At 44.9% G+C, this 17,755-nt stretch overlaps 1 protein-coding gene across 6 annotated transcripts in view; it reads left to right on the forward strand.

Annotated features, from left to right (window-relative positions):
* LOC118389389 (probable helicase with zinc finger domain) overlaps positions 1 to 17,755 on the forward strand; it is a 74,759-nt gene that overhangs the window by 38,922 nt on the left and 18,082 nt on the right. For all 6 annotated transcript variants that reach the window (XM_052527502.1, XM_052527500.1, XM_052527505.1 and 3 more), the window contains 6 exons: positions 2,568 to 2,713; positions 3,422 to 3,569; positions 4,631 to 4,814; positions 5,818 to 6,046; positions 9,309 to 9,582; positions 16,420 to 16,471. In XM_052527502.1, coding sequence (XP_052383462.1) covers positions 2,568 to 2,713; positions 3,422 to 3,569; positions 4,631 to 4,814; positions 5,818 to 6,046; positions 9,309 to 9,582; positions 16,420 to 16,471 — 1,033 coding nt within the window. The remainder of the gene's footprint in view (positions 1 to 2,567; positions 2,714 to 3,421; positions 3,570 to 4,630; positions 4,815 to 5,817; positions 6,047 to 9,308; positions 9,583 to 16,419; positions 16,472 to 17,755) is intronic.

Here is a 17,755-nt window from a genome sequence, read left to right on the forward strand (position 1 = left end):
TGGCCACTTAGTCGTGGGTGAACAAGAAGTACAGGACGGGACTAAGTACACACCCCTGAGGGGCCCCAGTGTTGAAGATCAGCGTGGCAGACATGTTGTTGCCTACCCTTACCACCTGGGGGCGGCCGGTCAAGAAGTCCATGATCCAGTTGCAGAGGGAGGTGTTTAGTCCCAGGGTCCTTAGCTTAGTGATGAGCTTTGTGAGCACTGTGGTGTTGAACGCTGAGCTGTAGTCAATGAACAGCTTTCTCATATAGGTGTTATTTTTGTCTAGGTGGGAAAGGGCAGTGTGGAGTTAGATTGAGATTGCGTCATCTGTTGGGGCGTTATGTGAATTGGAGTGGGTCTAGGGTGTCCGGAGGAGGCTCTTGATGTGGGCCATGACCAGCCTTTCAAGGCACTTCATGGCTACTGATGTGAGTGCCACGGGGCGGTAATCATTTAGGCAGGTTACCTTCACCTCCTTGGGCACAGGGACTAAGGTGGTCTGCTTGAAACATGTTGGTATTACAGACTCTGTCAAGGAGAGGTTGAATGCATGCTTTTGTCCATGCATGCTTTGAGTACACGTCCTGGTAATCCGTCTGACCCCGCAGCTTTGTGAATGTTGACCTGTCTAAAGGTCTTGCTCTAATCGGCTACCGAGAGCGTTATCACACAATCGTCCAAAACAGCTGGTGTTCTCGTGCATGCTTCAGTGTTGCTTGCCTCGAAGCGAGCATAAAGGGCATTTAGCTTGTCTGGTAGGCTCGCATCACTGGGCAGCTCGTGTCTGGGTTTCCCTTTGTAGTCTGTAATAGTTTTCAAAGATGCTGCTGAGGATGTCTTTCGGAGCTTTAACCATTTTATTATTTGTTATTGTTGCATTGTCGAAGGAACCTGCAAGTTAGCATTTAGTTGGACAGTGTATACTAGAGGTCAACCGATTTTAATTGGAATGGCCGATTTCAAGTTTTCAAAACAATCGCTATCGGCATTTTTGGATGCCCATTTTATTTTGCAATCCATGACGAGACTGCGTGGCAGGCTGACCACCTGTTACGCGAGTGCACGCAGCAAGGAGCCATGTTAAGTTGCTTGCTAGCATTAAACTTATCTTATAGAAACAATCAATCTTAACATCACTAGTTAACTACACATGGTTGATGATATTACTAGTTTAACTAGCTTATCCTGTGTTGCATATAATCGATGCCTGAAGTTGTCACTTCTCTTGCGTTCATTGTAAGCAGAGTCCGGGTATAAGCGGCAGTTTGGTTTGCATGGCTCGTTGCGAACTGTGTGAAGACCATATGTTCCTAACAAAGACCGTAATTAATTTGCCAGAATTTTACATAATTATGACATAACATTGAAGGTTGTGCAATGTAACAGCAATATTTAGACTTGGGGTTTCCACCCATTCGATAAAATATGGAACGGTTCCGTATTTCACTGAAAGAAGAAACGTTTTGTTTTCGAAATTATCGTTTCCGGAGTTGATCATATTAATGACCAATGGCTCGTATTTCTGTGTTATTATATGATTTGATAGAGCAGTCTGACTGAGCGGTGGTAGGCAGCAGCAGGCTCATAAGCATTCATTCAAACCGCACTTTCCTCCGTTTGCCAGCAGCATTTCGCAATGACTGAAGCACAGCATTGTTTGTGTCTTCAAGCCTATCAACTCCCGAGATTAGGCTGACAATACTAACATGCCTATAAGAACATCCAATAGTCAAAGGTATATGAAATACAAATGGTATATAGAGAAATAGTCCTATAATAACTACAACCTAAAACTTCTTAACTGGGAATATTGAATTCTCATGTTAAGAGGAACCACCGGCTTTCATATGTTCTCATGTTCTGAGCAAGGAACTTAAACGTTAGCTTTTTGACATGGCACATATTGCACTTTTACTTTCTTCTCCAACACTTTGTTTATGCATTATTTAAACCAAATTGAACATGTTTCATTATTTGTTTGAGACTTAATTGATTTTATTGATGTATTATTTTAAAATAAGTGTTCATTCAGTATTGTTGTTATTGTCGTTATTACAAATGTGTATATATATATCTCGGCCGGTTTTAATTGGTATCTGCTTTTTTTTGGTTCTCCACTAATTGGTATTGGTGTTGAGAAATCCTAATCGGCCGATCTCTCTCTCTAGTGTATACCATGTGTACATACGACTAATCAAATTCAACTTGACAAATCACACTAATGGCAAAACATCTCGGCAGAAATGTAGCTACCGATGGTAGGATACCGGTCACTTTGGTCTTAGAGCCACAGGTCAAAATATTTTCGATTCGGTTGGATGGGAACTTATTGATTTGGAGTATTGCGTTGTCTACACAGACTACGTGACATGAGCTCCAGTTTTTTTTTATGACTACAAATGCAGAAAAGACCACTCCAGTCAGGCTATATCACCACCTGCACACCCCTGTTGCATTGAAAAGAAACAAAATAAAAAATAAATTGACTATGTTACTCAAGATTCATTTTACTCAATGCTTTTGGGTTGCCCTCACTTCTCTACCTCCATCCCTCTCTTTTCCCCTTTTCCTCCCTCCAGCTCAGTCCGTTTGTGTACAGCGAGTTTTCTCGAGAGCGGAACCTGCATGTGTCGCTGTTGGACCGGCTGTACGAGCACTACCCAGCCGAGTTCCCGTGCCGCATCCTACTCTGTGAAAACTACCGCTCCCACGAAGCTATCATCAGGTAGGTGTGAACTTTTATCACACCACCAGGAGGGGGTGGGAGGAGGAGAGCGGAGGGAGGGGAAGGATGGGGAGAGAGAAGGGGGAGGGGAGGGCGGTACAGTGAACGCATCATGAAAAAACACTCTGCAATAGTGATGGTGGGAAATTGATAGTTAGAATAGTTTGGATGAAATAACATTTGACCCCGACTCAGCAACATCGTTTAAAAATGGGAGATTTTATGCAGGCAGGAGACATGACAGAGTTGATAGTCCCTCTTGGCTGTTGACAGAAATAGAAGCCCAATGTGCACTCAGAGTCCTATGACCACAATGTTAATTCGGGGGAGGCTGAAATTTAGGTGGTGGTTTATGAAAGAAGCTTACGCGATGGGTTTGAAGTGGTTTCTCCACTTTATTAAAGTGGTTTTGTTATTTTCTATAGTTGAGATGTTCAAATGCTTTTCACTCACACACATTTATATTGGGAATGCACATTCTTTACAAGAATCTTGAAAGTCACTAGGAACGGCGAGGACCGTGTGGAATGGAAAACTAACCAAACAGACGGCACCTTTTGTCGGAGAATAGCCACAATGCACCCAACTGTATCCATATACAATGCCTGTCCGTTCAACCATGCCTTTCTCAACTGACACCTGTCGCAACTGTGACATTTGGGTTGACCCACTGATGTTACGTCTCCCACCCTCCCTACCGACCTTCAGCTACACGTCAGAACTGTTCTACGACGGGAAGCTGATGGCCAGCGGGAAGCAGCCGTCTCACAAGGACTTCTACCCGCTGACCTTCTTCACGGCGCGCGGCGAGGACGTCCAGGAGAAGAATAGCACGGCCTACTACAACAACGCAGAGGTATAAACCCTTTTGTTCCCTGTACGCCACTGACTTAGGACTGCAGCGATAGAATGAATTGGTTAATTGAATGTTGATGCTATTAGTGCGTTCATGGTGAATTTAAATGGTTAATCATTCAATGGAATTGAGTTGAAATGCACACGCAGACAAAACTCACCCCATACAGTCAACATAGTCAATACTGTGATGTATTACTTATGCCTCATACTATTTACTGCACTCCACAACCAGACAGGTATTTGGAAAATACCTAAATGCAAATTCCTCATGAAGCCCAGCATTCAAAACCAGGCATCTGAGGGGAAACTTGCTAAGTTGACCCCTGAACCCAGCTGACAGAAGCTGCCCAATTAAATTGGACCTAGTCCTATCACAGCGCTGTGCCAACCTGTCATAGACGCCACAGGAATTACCCTGCTTCCCTTTGATGATACTGCACCTGTGTCAAACGGCTCAAGACATTAGCATAATGTCATAGGTTTAGGTTGCCTTGATTATGTGTGTGTCCTGTTTGTCTGCTGATGTGACGTCTGGATTCTCCTAGTTTTTTTCTTCTTCTCTCGGCTGAAAAGGCCCCTTGAGCAGCTGTCATTTCCACCGTCTCTTTAGTTCTGCTTTCTCTTTGATGGTTAAGTACTTTGATGACTCGTAAATAAAGGCAAAAACTTGATTAAAATTGACTGTCTCCTATGTTGCCCTTGTAAAGATTCAATTGACACCAATAGAAGATGAAAAGGTTTTTTCGGGAGGCAACAGAGCTAGGCAGGGTGCCCGGCCTTCCAGGACAATTCTCTATCCAGCTCAAAGGATCATGAAAAAGCACACCACCTTGTAGTCAGTGTGGCCTGGGGAGTAGGGTGAAGTTGCCCCTAGATGCTGATCTTGGGTCCGTTTAGCATTTCCCCCATTTATGGTTAAGGCTAGTATTGGGGGAGGGGAAGTTGATCCTAGTTCTGTACCTAGGGGAAACTTCACCCCGGAGAGATGTCGGTTTTTGGACATGATCTATGAGAAACACTGGCACTTGAAACCCTTCTCTCCCTCCTGTGTTACCCGAGGTGTTTGAGATCGTGGAGCGGGTGGAGGAGATGCGTAAGAAGTGGCCGGTGGCGTGGGGCAAGCTGGATGAGGGCAGCATCGGCGTGGTGTCGCCCTACGCCGACCAGGTATTCCGCATCCGCGCCGAGCTCCGAAAGAAGAGGATGCACGAGGTCAGCGTGGAACGGGTGCTCAACGTCCAAGGTGAGAAGAATACTTTGTTGATCCATTTCCTTACAATTAGATCTGTGTTTATTTCATTTAACTTATGACACTACATTCCACTGTCACCCATGGCACAGACGGCCATTTGGCACAAATTTTCTGTCAAATAGAATAAGAATGTCAATACTGCAATCACAATGGAATTGTAAAGATCAAATGCCATATTACTCATACACAGAACTTTCACTGTGGAACTTTCCCATTCTCCCATTCTAAGAGAGCCAGCGATTTTAAAGTGTGACCCTTCCCGTTTCTACCCGACATCTCAGAGACTCTGTCTCTCAGTGACTGTGTGAGATGTGGGCCCGGGGCATTCGGCAGCAGCACTTCACATCCTCTCTCCTAACGTAGTCTGTCTCTCATCTCCCAGCTCCTCTCCGGGACGAGGCTAATGCTCCCACTGGCAACACACACTCTCTCGCTCTCTGTTTCACACACACACTCCCAGCCATACGCTGCTGCTTCCAGCTCGTTAACTCTCTCATTAAGGAGAAGATGCAGCGATCAGGACGGGTCTCGCAACACACAGCTGTTTCTGTTTCTCAATGTGGTGTTGGTGTACAGTACACACACACACACACACACACACACACACACACACACTACCTGGAGTTTGAGAGGGTGTGAATAGTGTTTTTTTGTATTGCAAACGCTTAAGCTTTATCATGAATTTCTTCCGTAATTGGATCGTATTTTGGGTCATGACATGAATGATGTCAGCGCCTAGTCGAGGTACTTGGATCATATAATGGTTATAATGTAATTGAATTCGTCATTATGTTTCTATAAGATGAATATCCACGAAAGCAAGCTGAATATGACCAGTAGCGCTTCGTGACCTCATGAAAAAGCATTGTGTGAATGCAATTCATTACTATTAACGTTTGCCATACTACACACTAGCTCCTCATTGCTCAATGGCTGAAAACTAAGGTCTAAACTGGCCCTGTATGCCCCCCCCACCACCACACTCTCTCTCCAGGTAAGCAGTTCCGGGTGCTCTTCCTGAGCACTGTGCGCACACGGCACACCTGCAAGCACAAACAGACGGCCATCAAGCGGAAGGAGCAGCTGGTGGAGGACTCAACGGAGGACCTGGACTACGGCTTCCTGTCCAACTACAAGCTGCTCAACACGGCTATCACTCGCGCCCAGTCCCTGGTGGCCGTGGTGGGAGACCCCATAGCGCTCTGTTCGGTGGGCCGCTGCAGGTATGAAAAACAGATCAGGAAGTGTTTTTGTCATGGGTTAGGGCCCTGTTTTGAATACTTAAATGAATCCTTCCTTGAAGAAATCCCTGATCTGACATGATTGGTGACAGCTATATGGTAGAACTGTTGCTTACACTTATCAATTTGGGTTAGATCAGTGAATTACTCCAAGGGATGAAGGAATGATGGGTGTGTTTTTATAGCATTCAAACGGGGCCTGGAGTTTTCCCTGGTCACGTCCTAGTCGTTGAAGTATTGCTCTTGACTGGGTTTGAAATCTCACTGTTTTCATGTTCCAATACATGTTCTGAAGTCTCACAGTAAATATGTTACGCGTTGCTGTGTGTGTGTGGGGAAGGGGCACAGTCAGTGTGCCAGCTGTGCAGGAAGAAGTAGCACAGTGGGGTTATGTCTCCCTGCCAGGCAGGCTCGCTCTACCTCTGCCCCACACTCATTCACACACCCTCACCAATGCACGCCCGCGGATTGTCCTCTTAGGATGACATCATAACGCCAGAGCCGTTGACATCAGCAATGTGCTGTGTTTCTGGGGTGTGTTTGTTTTGATAATGCTGTCATATTGTAGAAGGGGTGCGTCAAGGGGGCACTACTTTCAGAATTCATATTTTAGGAGTTTAGTTTTTCTCCAATGGAACTGAAATATGAGGGGGTTATTGAATTTGGTGCAGCTATTTGTGACCTAAGGAGTTCTCATCTCTGCCCTGAATAGAATTAAGCTAAAATCGACACTTTGTCTAGTTCTGTGTTGATTACGTCCAAATATTTTCCCCATATTCAAAACATCTTGCGATTCTGCTAGCCCATTACACACACACACACCCCCGACCCCAGCTGCAGCCCCTCTCTCCCGTCGCCATGGCAACTGTTGAGCATCAGCCAATCGCGGCATCCGGCTGCGGCAGTTTAGAAAATGTCTCCCCCAGTTAAATCAATGGCGCTAACGAGGAAGAAGCTCTGTTTAGATGGACTGTCTTAATGCCTGGAGAGGGGGGGAGACTGTCAGACTGTCACCTTTAAAAAGAACAGACCAGTGGGCTGCTCATGGCCCCATAGAGTAGGCTGCACAGTACATGCGCGTGTGACGTGCATACACACTCGCTCATACACGTTTACACTCAAGCACGCATATGACACACACATGGAGGGTGGGTAAGAGGAACATGAAAGCGAGAGGGAGAGATGATTGGGGGGTTGACTCATTTTCGATATGTCACAGACCCCCCCTCCCTCCCCATATTGGTAAGAACACGGCACTGGACACACACTCACACCACTCTGCTGTGCCTGTCAGATAAACCAGCGGGTAGCCACAAAGGTTAAGCGGTCTGACTACAGAGAGCGGCCATAACAGTTCTATATACACATATACCCCTCCATAGTGAAATGTCACCAGGCATGTTATGATCTCTATCTTTTTAGACTCTTCTATTATTGCTCACGTGATCCACACTGAGCGTCACTTGACGTGTGGAATACAGTCGCGCTCTTGATAAAATGCACATTGAATAAACAAACAAGTGGGCAGTGAACTTACCAATTCAGATTTGTTTTACGGTTTGTGTGCAATTGATAGAATTTGGGCTTGAAACTCAGAATGAACAGATTGTAGTCAGAACAGTAGTCTCCGTCCATGCTGCCCGTTTGGGCTTGATGTGGGTCATGGAAGCGATGCCTTAAACGTGAGTAATCGGAGGAGATGGGATAGCGGTGGTCTCGTCTGGGCGCGGGGGGGCTGATTTAACGCCTGATTAGCGACAAGCACTGTACCACACCAGCCATACTTGTGAGGTGCCCTCAATTTGATACCAGCACAAAAGCCTTGCATTTGCTTTCAGAGTAAAGCTAGAGATTCATAGAAATGAAAATTAAATTCCATTAATATTCTAGAAGGATTTTTCAATTGACTCCATAAATTGAGTTGAAATGGAACTGACCCTGTTGGGGAGTAGAGTGAATCTCGCAAGCCTGCGTCATAGTGATGCTTTTTCATAGAGACGTCTACTCTAGATGCGGTCATTTTCAAGTCGCAAACTCTGACCCCTTCTTTGACTATTTCTCGTTGGGTTTGCCACGAGTATGCGGTGTCATTTGAAAGCACCTGTAGCTGTCGCATACTGGTGATGTAAGGGACAGTTGTGAATAGGAACCCCGTCTCATTTTGATGACGTAATTTCACAAAGGGGACAGTTGTGAATAGGGGACAGTTGTGAATAGGGACCGGTCGCTGTTCCTTAATGGGCTGATGGCTTATTTTCCCCTCAGTCGCAGGTTCTGCAGTTAATATGCAAATCTGTGAGTAATTTCCGGAAATGTTTGTTCACCCGGACATTATGCAAGCTGTGTTGTTCCCGTACACACTCGTGTATACACACACACACACACACACACAAACATGCAAATCATAGACACACACACACGGTCTACTCGTCAGAACTGAGATGTTATGAACATGCCAACCCCACTAAAGACATTTCTTTTCAACTTCATTTGCTTTGGTGTTGCTGCCTACAATAGGCCTTTTTTTAAATGGACCGTGGTTTATTCATTTATGCTACACTACATGATTTGGAGTCATATCTACCGTAGTCGGTGGTTTAATAATTGAATTCTGAAAGTAGGAGCCTTTCACATGAAGATTCTGTGCAAGATTTGACTCTTTGTTTCATTTCAACTTTATTTTGACATCGTCTTTTCCAGATGAGCCCTGTATAGCATCCCAATACACATTCAGCTACACATTCATGCACACCCTTAAAATACACATTATTATACACAATACACGAAAAGCAAAACAGAATCATAAAAACCAGACATTATTCAGTAAAGATGTCCCTTAATAACAGTCTGAAATGCCCTAGTGGCACCAATTCCTCAAATTATAAAACGTGTTGTAGATCGTTCCACATGTAAGGTGCAAGGAAATTTCAGGTTGATTTTCCTAGGAGTTTCCAGAGTTAACCAACCCTGTGGACGGGTTTGATAACTTGTCATTTTAAATCTTAACAGTTATGTTAGGTAAGTCGGAAGTTTATAGAGCGGGGCTTTGTAAACAAAAAGAGCGTAATGATGTGAGCGACGTGACTTCAAACTGAAAGGGGGGGGGTGTGCACTACGCATTTCTTGAAATAGTAATGACTTAAGTTGGCGTGTGAACAAGTGTGCAACCGCTCGTTCGAGAGTCGAGATAAAGTGCATGTATGTCCATGCCACTCTCATCACTCCCTCTCCTCCCTTCTCACAGAAAGTTCTGGGAGAAGTTCATCTCCATCTGCCACGAGAACGCCAGCCTGCACGGCATCACCTTTGAGCAGATCAAGGCCCAGCTGGAGGCCCTTGAGCTCAAGAAGACCTACGTGCTCAACCCGCTGGCGCCAGAGTTCATCCCCCGCGCCCTGCGGCCCCAGCCGGCCCAGCACCCCCATCATCACCAACACCATCACCAACACCCACACCCCCAGGGACACACGGCCATCAAGCAGCCCCAGCAGCAGCAACCACAGCAGTCTCCCCCAAAGGTAAGTGGGGGATGGGTGGCAGAGCAGCTGGGCACTTGGGTCTTGGGGCTATGGGTGTGGATATGTACTAGGATACTGAAGGCTGGAGGTACTGTGAATTGAGGTCTTTGTTGCACTAGGTTTTTGTGTCAAGAACTGCAATGCTGCTGGGTTTTTCACGCTCAACAGTTTCCCGTGTGTATCAAGAATGTTCCACCACCCAAAGGACATCCAGCCAACTTGACACGACTGTGGGAAGCATTAGAGTCAACATGGGCCAGCATCCATGTGGAACGCTTCCGACACCTTATAGAGTCTTCTGTGGGCGAAAGGGGGTGCAACTCAACATTGGGAAGGTCTTCCTAATGTGTTGTACACTAAGTGTATATATATTAAGTGAACCATGATGAGAGAGAGGGCTGTCACAATTACCTTATAACCGTGTAACCGACAATTGTGGATGAAGACAGTCATGGAAATAAACTAACCATAACAATTGTATTTATTTATTATAATTTTGTGTCAAACAAACATCTGATTGAATACAGGACTGATGGGCATTTGTGCATTTGAGTCGGTTTCTGCTGTAACATGGCCTCTACAACATGATAACTTTGTTGCTCGTTGCTGATACAATCAAGTTGTTGTAGCAAACAAGTCCTGGTTTGCCTAGGCAACGCCCCCTTCCTGCAGCAGCACATGCAGTCAAGCGCGGAGGAGAAAATGTCAGTCTTAACAAAAATAGGATTGGACTGGCCACTTCAGAGCCTAGTTCCTCTTTAGGTTTCTTCCTACAGTAGGTTCCTGTCTTTCTAGGGAGTTTTTCCCTAGCCACCGTGCCTCTACATCTGCATTGCTTGCTCTCTGGGGGTTTAGGCTCTGTTTCTGTGTAAGCGGTTTGTGACAACTGCTGTTGTAAAAAGGCTCATTTGATTTAGATATAGTGTTTTGGTGGGGGGGAATGCAATCATTTGGCTGATCAATTACCTTCATCTAAAATTCCATGACTTTGTCACAGCCCTAATGAGTGGGATGCATGGCTCTGGCTATCTAGCGTCTTTGTCTTGGTGTTAGTAGTACAAGAGTACACTCACGTAGTCAGTGGTTTTAGGGCTCAAGGAATGAATCTTATTTTCAATGAAATTAACTTCAGTTCAATACAACGTAATTGGTTCCCTCGCGGGCCTTTTGGTAGAAACATTTTTTTTTGTGGTTACAGCAACAGTAGTTTCCTGTCTAAGTCCTCTAGGTAGTTTTTATTATTATCGCAAAACCGTGTTTTACTTTTCGAAAGTGTTTATTTTTTTTGTGTCTCGCCCTGTGAAAATGTTAACTGTTTTTCTGCTGTCCTCGCTACTGGCTTAAAGGTGAACTAAATCACCACAGCTGCCAAGCCCCTCTATCACCCACTGCGTCTAATGAGGTGGATATCCACATCTCACACACGTGCGTGCAGACAGTCGCACACACTTCCACACACGCTAACACACATAATAGCACACACTGGCACGCATACTGGCTCACACACAAATCAAATCAAATCAAATTTATTTATATAGCCCTTCGTACATCAGCTGATATCTCAAAGTGCTGTACAGAAACCCAGCCTAAAACCCCAAACAGCAAACAATGCAGGTGTAAAAGCACGGTGGCTAGGAAAAACTCCCTAGAAAGGCCAAAACCTAGGAAGAAACCTAGAGAGGAACCGGGCTATGTGGGGTGGCCAGTCCTCTTCTGGCTGTGCCGGGTAGAGATTATAACAGAACATGACCAAGATGTTCAAATGTTCATAAATGACCAGCATGGTCGAATAATAATAAGGCAGAACAGTTGAAACTGGAGCAGCAGCAGTCAGGTGGAATGGGGACAGCAAGGAGCCATCATGTCAGGTAGTCCTGGGGCACTGTCCTAGGGCTCAGGTCCTCCGAGAGAGAGAGAAAGAAAGAGAGAATTAGAGAGAGCATATGTGGGGTGGCCAGTCCTCTTTTGGCTGTGCCGGGTGGAGATTATAACAGAACGTGGCCAAGATGTTCAAATGTTCATAAATGACCCAGCATGGTTGAATAATAGTAAGGCAGAACAGTTGAAACTGGAGCAGGAGCATGGCCAGGTGGACTGGGGACAGCAAGGAGTCCTCATGTCAGGTAGTCCTGGGACATGGTCCTAGGGCCCAGGCCAGTTGAAACTGGAGCAGCAGCATGGCCAGGTGGACTGGGGACAGCAAGGAGTCATCATGTCAGGTAGTCCTGGGGCATGGTCCTAGGGCTCAGGTCCTCCGAGAGAGAGAAAGAAAGAGAGAAGGAGAGAATTAGAGAACGCACACTTAGATTCACACAGGACACCGAATAGGACAGGAGAAGTACTCCAGATATAACAAACTGACCCTAGCCCCCGACACATAAACTACTGCAGCATAAATACTGGAGGCTGAGACAGGAGGGGTCAGGAGACACTGTGGCCCCATCCGAGGACACCCCGGACAGGGCCAAACAGGAAGGATATAACCCCACCCACTTTGCCAAAGCACAGCCCCCACACCACTAGAGGGATATCTTCAACCACCAACTCACCATCCTGAGACAAGGCCGAGTATAGCCCACAAAGATCTCCGCCACGGTACAACCCAAGGGGGGCAACCCAGACAGGCCGACCACAACAGTGAATCAACCCACCCAGGTGACGCACCCCCAGGGACGGCACGAGAGAGCCCCAGCAAGCCAGTGACTCAGCCCCGTAACAGGGTTAGAGGCAGAGAATCCCAGTGGAAAGAGGGGAACCGGCCAGGCAGAGACAGCAAGGGCGGTTCGTTGCTCCAGAGCCTTTCCGTTCACCTTCCCACTCCTGGGCCAGACTACACTCAATCATATGACCCACTGAAGAGATGAGTCTTCAGTAAAGACTTAAAGGTTGAGACCGAGTTTGCGTCTCTGACATGGGTAGGCAGACCGTTCCATAAAAATGGAGCTCTATAGGAGAAAGCCCTGCCTCCAGCTGTTTGCTTAGAAATTCTAGGGACAATTAGGAGGCCTGCGTCTTGTGACCGTAGCGTACGTGTAGGTATGTACGGCAGGACCAAATCAGAGAGGTAGGTAGGAGCAAGCCCATGTAATGCTTTGTAGGTTAGCAGTAAAACCTTGAAATCAGCCCTTGCTTTGACAGGAAGCCAGTGTAGAGAGGCTAGCACTGGAGTAATATGATCAAATTTTTTGGTTCTAGTCAGGATTCTAGCAGCCGTATTTAGCACTAACTGAAGTTTATTTAGTGCTTTATCCGGGTAGCCGGAAAATAGAGCATTGCAGTAGTCTAACCTAGAAGTGACAAAAGCATGGATTAATTTTTCTGCATCATTTTTGGACAGAAAGTTTCTGATTTTTGCAATGTTACGTAGATGGAAAAAAGCTGTCCTCGAAATGGTCTTGATATGTTCTTCAAAAGAGAGATCAGGGTCCAGAGTAACGCCGAGGTCCTTCACAGTTTTATTTGAGACGACTGTACAACCATTAAGATTAATTGTCAGATTCAACAGAAGATCTCTTTGTTTCTTGGGACCTAGAACAAGCATCTCTGTTTTGTCCGAGTTTAATAGTAGAAAGTTTGCAGCCATCCACTTCCTTATGTCTGAAACACATGCTTCTAGCGAGGGCAATTTTGGGGCTTCACCATGTTTCATTGAAATGTACAGCTGTGTGTCATCCGCATAGCAGTGAAAGTTTACATTATGTTTTCGAATAACATCCCCAAGAGGTAAAATATATAGTGAAAACAATAGTGGTCCTAAAACAGAACCTTGAGGAACACCGAATGTACAGTTGATTTGTCAGAGGACAAACCATTCACAGAGACAAACTGATATCTTTCCGACAGATAAGACCTAAACCAGGCCAGAACATGTCCGTGTAGACCAATTTGGGTTTCCAATCTCTCCAAAAGAATGTGGTGATCGATGGTATCAAAAGCAGCACTAAGGTCTAGGAGCACGAGGACAGATGCAGAGCCTCGGTCCGATGCCATTAAAATGTCATTTACCACCTTCACAAGTGCCGTCTCAGTGCTATCACACACAGTGGGTTGGTTACTGGCTCTTACTCTTTTTAAAATACTACTCCAAACAGAAAGGTCAGCAGTAAGCCTCGCTGTCTCCTGCCATGTAGGGCTGGGCGGTAAACAGTATCGGTATTCATTCATGGACCGGTTTGGATTTTTACTTTACCTTCTATAACGTTGTTTTAATGTCACAAATTAAATGTTAAATTATTCAGTAATGCCTCAAAAAAATCATATAATCACCCGTTTTTTTTTTGCCAGTAACGGCTAACAGTTGAGAACTACTAGTTAACTTGCAACCACAACAATCAACAACTGAGTACAGACCCCCGGAAATTGTCTGACTGCCACTAGTGAAAGAGAAAAAGAGAAAAAATAACCTAGTGGTTAGAGAGTTGGACCAGTAACCGGTTGCAAGATCGAATCCCTGAGCTGACACTGTAAAAATCTGTCGTTCTGCCCCTGAACAAGGCAGTTAACCCACTGTTCCTTATTGTAAATAAGAAGTTGTTCTTAACTGACTTGCCTAGTTAAAGGTTAAATAAAAACATTTAAACTACTTAATTTGTTGCCGTGCACTATTAACTTTTTTTTTTTATTCACAAACTAATGGTATTTTGGCCATATCGTATGACATACACATACATTCGTGTATACACAGTATACATACTCAAATGCCAACTTGCACCTAGGCACGCGCACATACTCACATGTGACAAACACACACATCCTTACAGGGATTTTCACCTCTCGTCTGCTACAGTTGACACTCAAAGTATATTTTCCATTCTGCCCTCACCAAAAAAAGACTTGCTGTAATCTATCTTATGTATGTTAAAAGGCTGCTGATAAAAGCATCTTCTAGAGACACTGCTGCAGAGAAATGTGGCCAGACCTCTTCGACAAAGTTTGTTTGCCATCTTGTGTGAGCTGACTGATAACCGTGTGTGTGTGAGAGCGCGTGAGCCCGTCTTGATCAGGTATTCATCCTCCAGGTGCATCTGACATTGCTGTCACTTTGCGTAGACTCGTTCCGAGCTCCCAATATCACTGGTCCAATATGGCTGGTAAGTAGGAAATGCTGCTGACATCACCCTGGTCTGAAGGTGTCCTCCTCCAGCTCTGTCTCAATCTCCCTCTCTAGCTGTGTGGCCCTGGTCATCTGGCCTGGCATGGACTTAGAAGGATCTATGCCAGGCAGATGCAATGGAGCTATCATTAGCCACTGTATTGCACCTGTGACAGAGGTTGGCTTGGCAGGAGTGACATTGAGAGTAGAGGTCGACCGATTTAATTAGGGCCAATTTTCAAGTTTTCATAACAATCGGTAATCTGCCTTCTGATAATGACCGATTACATTGCAATCCACGAGGAGACTGCGTGGCAGGCTGACCACCTGCTGCGCGAGTGCAGCATCAAAAGGACCTTGTGGCTGCAAGAAGCCACGGTAAGTTGCTAGCTGGCATTAAACTTAACTTCTAGAAAACAATCAATCTTCACGTAATCACTAGCTAACCTAGTAATATCATCAACCATGTTAACTAGCTTGTCCTGCGTTGACTTTATTTAACTAGGCAATGTTATATTTAATAGTGAAAGACTCACACTTTCAATAGTTTAACTCAACTACAAGAATCATTCCCTGAGTGTCTAAACCCATAAAGGGAACCCAAACCAGCCATCTATCATGAGGCGCATCCCTCCCAAGGGAAACCATGTCAAGTGTTATCAGTTAACACCACCACCTAGGGGGAATGCGTGCCTCAGCTCGGCTACGCTAAGACACGCTAAAGTCGATGATTGTGTACATTCCTCCGCGCATCAATAATGCAACAGGTTTCAATCCACCGAAAGTCAATTAGATCGAGAACTTCCATGTTGTTGGTCACATAACAATCAATGTCAGACTTTGTTGTTGTTTGAAAATAGATACGGCCCAACGTTGTGAGGGCGTTGAAATGGAACCTGGGGGCACAGAATTACCTCTCCCTTCTGTATGGAGAGAGTGGAGATGGAGAGAGATAATTAAGACTTATTGGTGCGTGCTTGTGTAAGTTGCGTTGGGTTAAAGTGTCTGCTAAATTGGGTATTGTGTTTGCTTGCGCACTCCAGTTAGTGTCAGTCCTCATTAGCAGAGAAACTGATGAATAACGTGCGTAGTGTATGCTAGCCTTTTAATACAGTAATAATGTAAGGAAGCGCTTCTGTGTGCGACCATCATAACAGCAAAAGAACACCCAGTTCTAGCTGAAGAGTTTATTAAATGACACGCCAGTGTAGGATGGACATTTTTCAATGAGCACAGAATTGGTCAAATTATTTTAAATAAGGAAGCGAGGAGTGGGAAAATAGGAAACCTACGGCGTTTTGATATCTTAGGGCCAGTAGTATTTCTGCCCACATGACTTGACCGCATGAAAGCGAAGAAGTAGGCGAAGAACTCAAATGCAGGATGTTTGAAATGTGTTTGACCCATTGCTTATTCTTTCTATCAGCGGTTTCCCTAATGCGGTCACGTTAAGTAAAACTCCTGGCCCTTAGTCTACTATAGCTGCCTCCTCATGAATCCGCACGGTGGCTTTATATTCAAGAGCTGCAGTGAATGCATTATCCTCTAAGAGTGTTATTGCCTTTTTAGATTCAACAGGTTTGGCTATTTTAAAGTGTTTTTGAAGTGTTAACCATGTAGCCATTGTGACATATGTGGGCCATCGCCTGCCCACCGCTTCATATAGGAAGCCTTGCACTCCTCCACTTCTCTCGCTCCAGCGCTTTCTAAGGGTGCCTCCCTCTCTCTCTCTCATTCTCTTCCAGGGGAAAGGTCAACATGCGAACCACACGGAGCACTTCCCACCTGAAGGATTTGGTGAGTGTCTATCTTTTCTCTTCCTTCCATCATTTGAGTGTTGACTTGTCTATTTCTATCCACTTCGGGATACTCTTTCTGGAGTCCACACGAATCCCAATACAAACCACTCGCACACAGTTAGTGTGAGGGTGAACACTGCCAAGTCAAGAACAACATACTCTAACTGTATGTAGTTTGAGGCAGAAGCACTGTCCAAGTCTTAAACTTCCATCTCTCCACAAACATACTCAATGTATCTCTTCTCCAAAAACATACTCAATGTGTTTCCCTCTTCTCCACAAACATACTCAATGTATCTCTTCTCCAAAAACATACTCAATGTGTTTCCATCTTCTCCACAAACATACTCAATGTGTTTCCCTCTTCTCCAAAAACATACTCAATGTGTTTCCCTCTTCTCCAAAAACATACTCAATGTGTTTCCCTCTTCTCCAAAAACATACTCAATGTGTTTCCCTCTTCTCCAAAAACATACTCAATGTGTTTCCCTCTTCTCCAAAAACATACTCAATGTGTTTCCCTCTTCTCCACAAACATACTCAATGTGTTTCCCTCTTCTCCACAAACATACTCAATGTGTTTCCCTCTTCTCCACAAACATACTCAATGTGTTTCCTCTTCTCCACAAACATACTCAATGTGTTTCCCTCTTCTCCAAAAACATACTCAATGTGTTTCCCTCTTCTCCAAAAACATACTCAATGTGTTTCCTCTTCTCCACAAACATACTCAATGTGTTTCCCTCTTCTCCACAAACATACTCAATGTGTTTCCCTCTTCTCCACAAACATACTCAATGTGTTTCCCTCTTCTCCACAAACATACTCAATGTGTTTCCTCTTCTCCACAAACATACTCAATGTGTTTCCCTCTTCTCCACAAACATACTCAATGTGTTTCCCTCTTCTCCACAAACATACTCAATGTGTTTCCCTCTTCTCCACAAACATACTCAATGTGTTTCCCTCTTCTCCACAAACATACTCAATGTATCTCTTCTCCAAAAACATACTCAATGTGTTTCCCTCTTCTCCACAAACATACTCAATGTGTTTCCCTCTTCTCCACAAACATACTCAATGTGTTTCCCTCTTCTCCACAAACATACTCAATGTGTTTCCCTCTTCTCCACAAACATACTCAATGTGTTTCCCTCTTCTCCACAAACATACTCAATGTGTTTCCCTCTTCTCCACAAACATACTCAATGTGTTTCCCTCTTCTCCACAAACATACTCAATGTGTTTCCCTCTTCTCCACAAACATACTCAATGTGTTTCC

The sequence above is a fragment of the Oncorhynchus keta genome, chromosome 10 (genome assembly GCF_023373465.1).
Source record: "Oncorhynchus keta strain PuntledgeMale-10-30-2019 chromosome 10, Oket_V2, whole genome shotgun sequence".
Taxonomy (NCBI): Eukaryota; Metazoa; Chordata; class Actinopteri; order Salmoniformes; family Salmonidae; genus Oncorhynchus; species Oncorhynchus keta.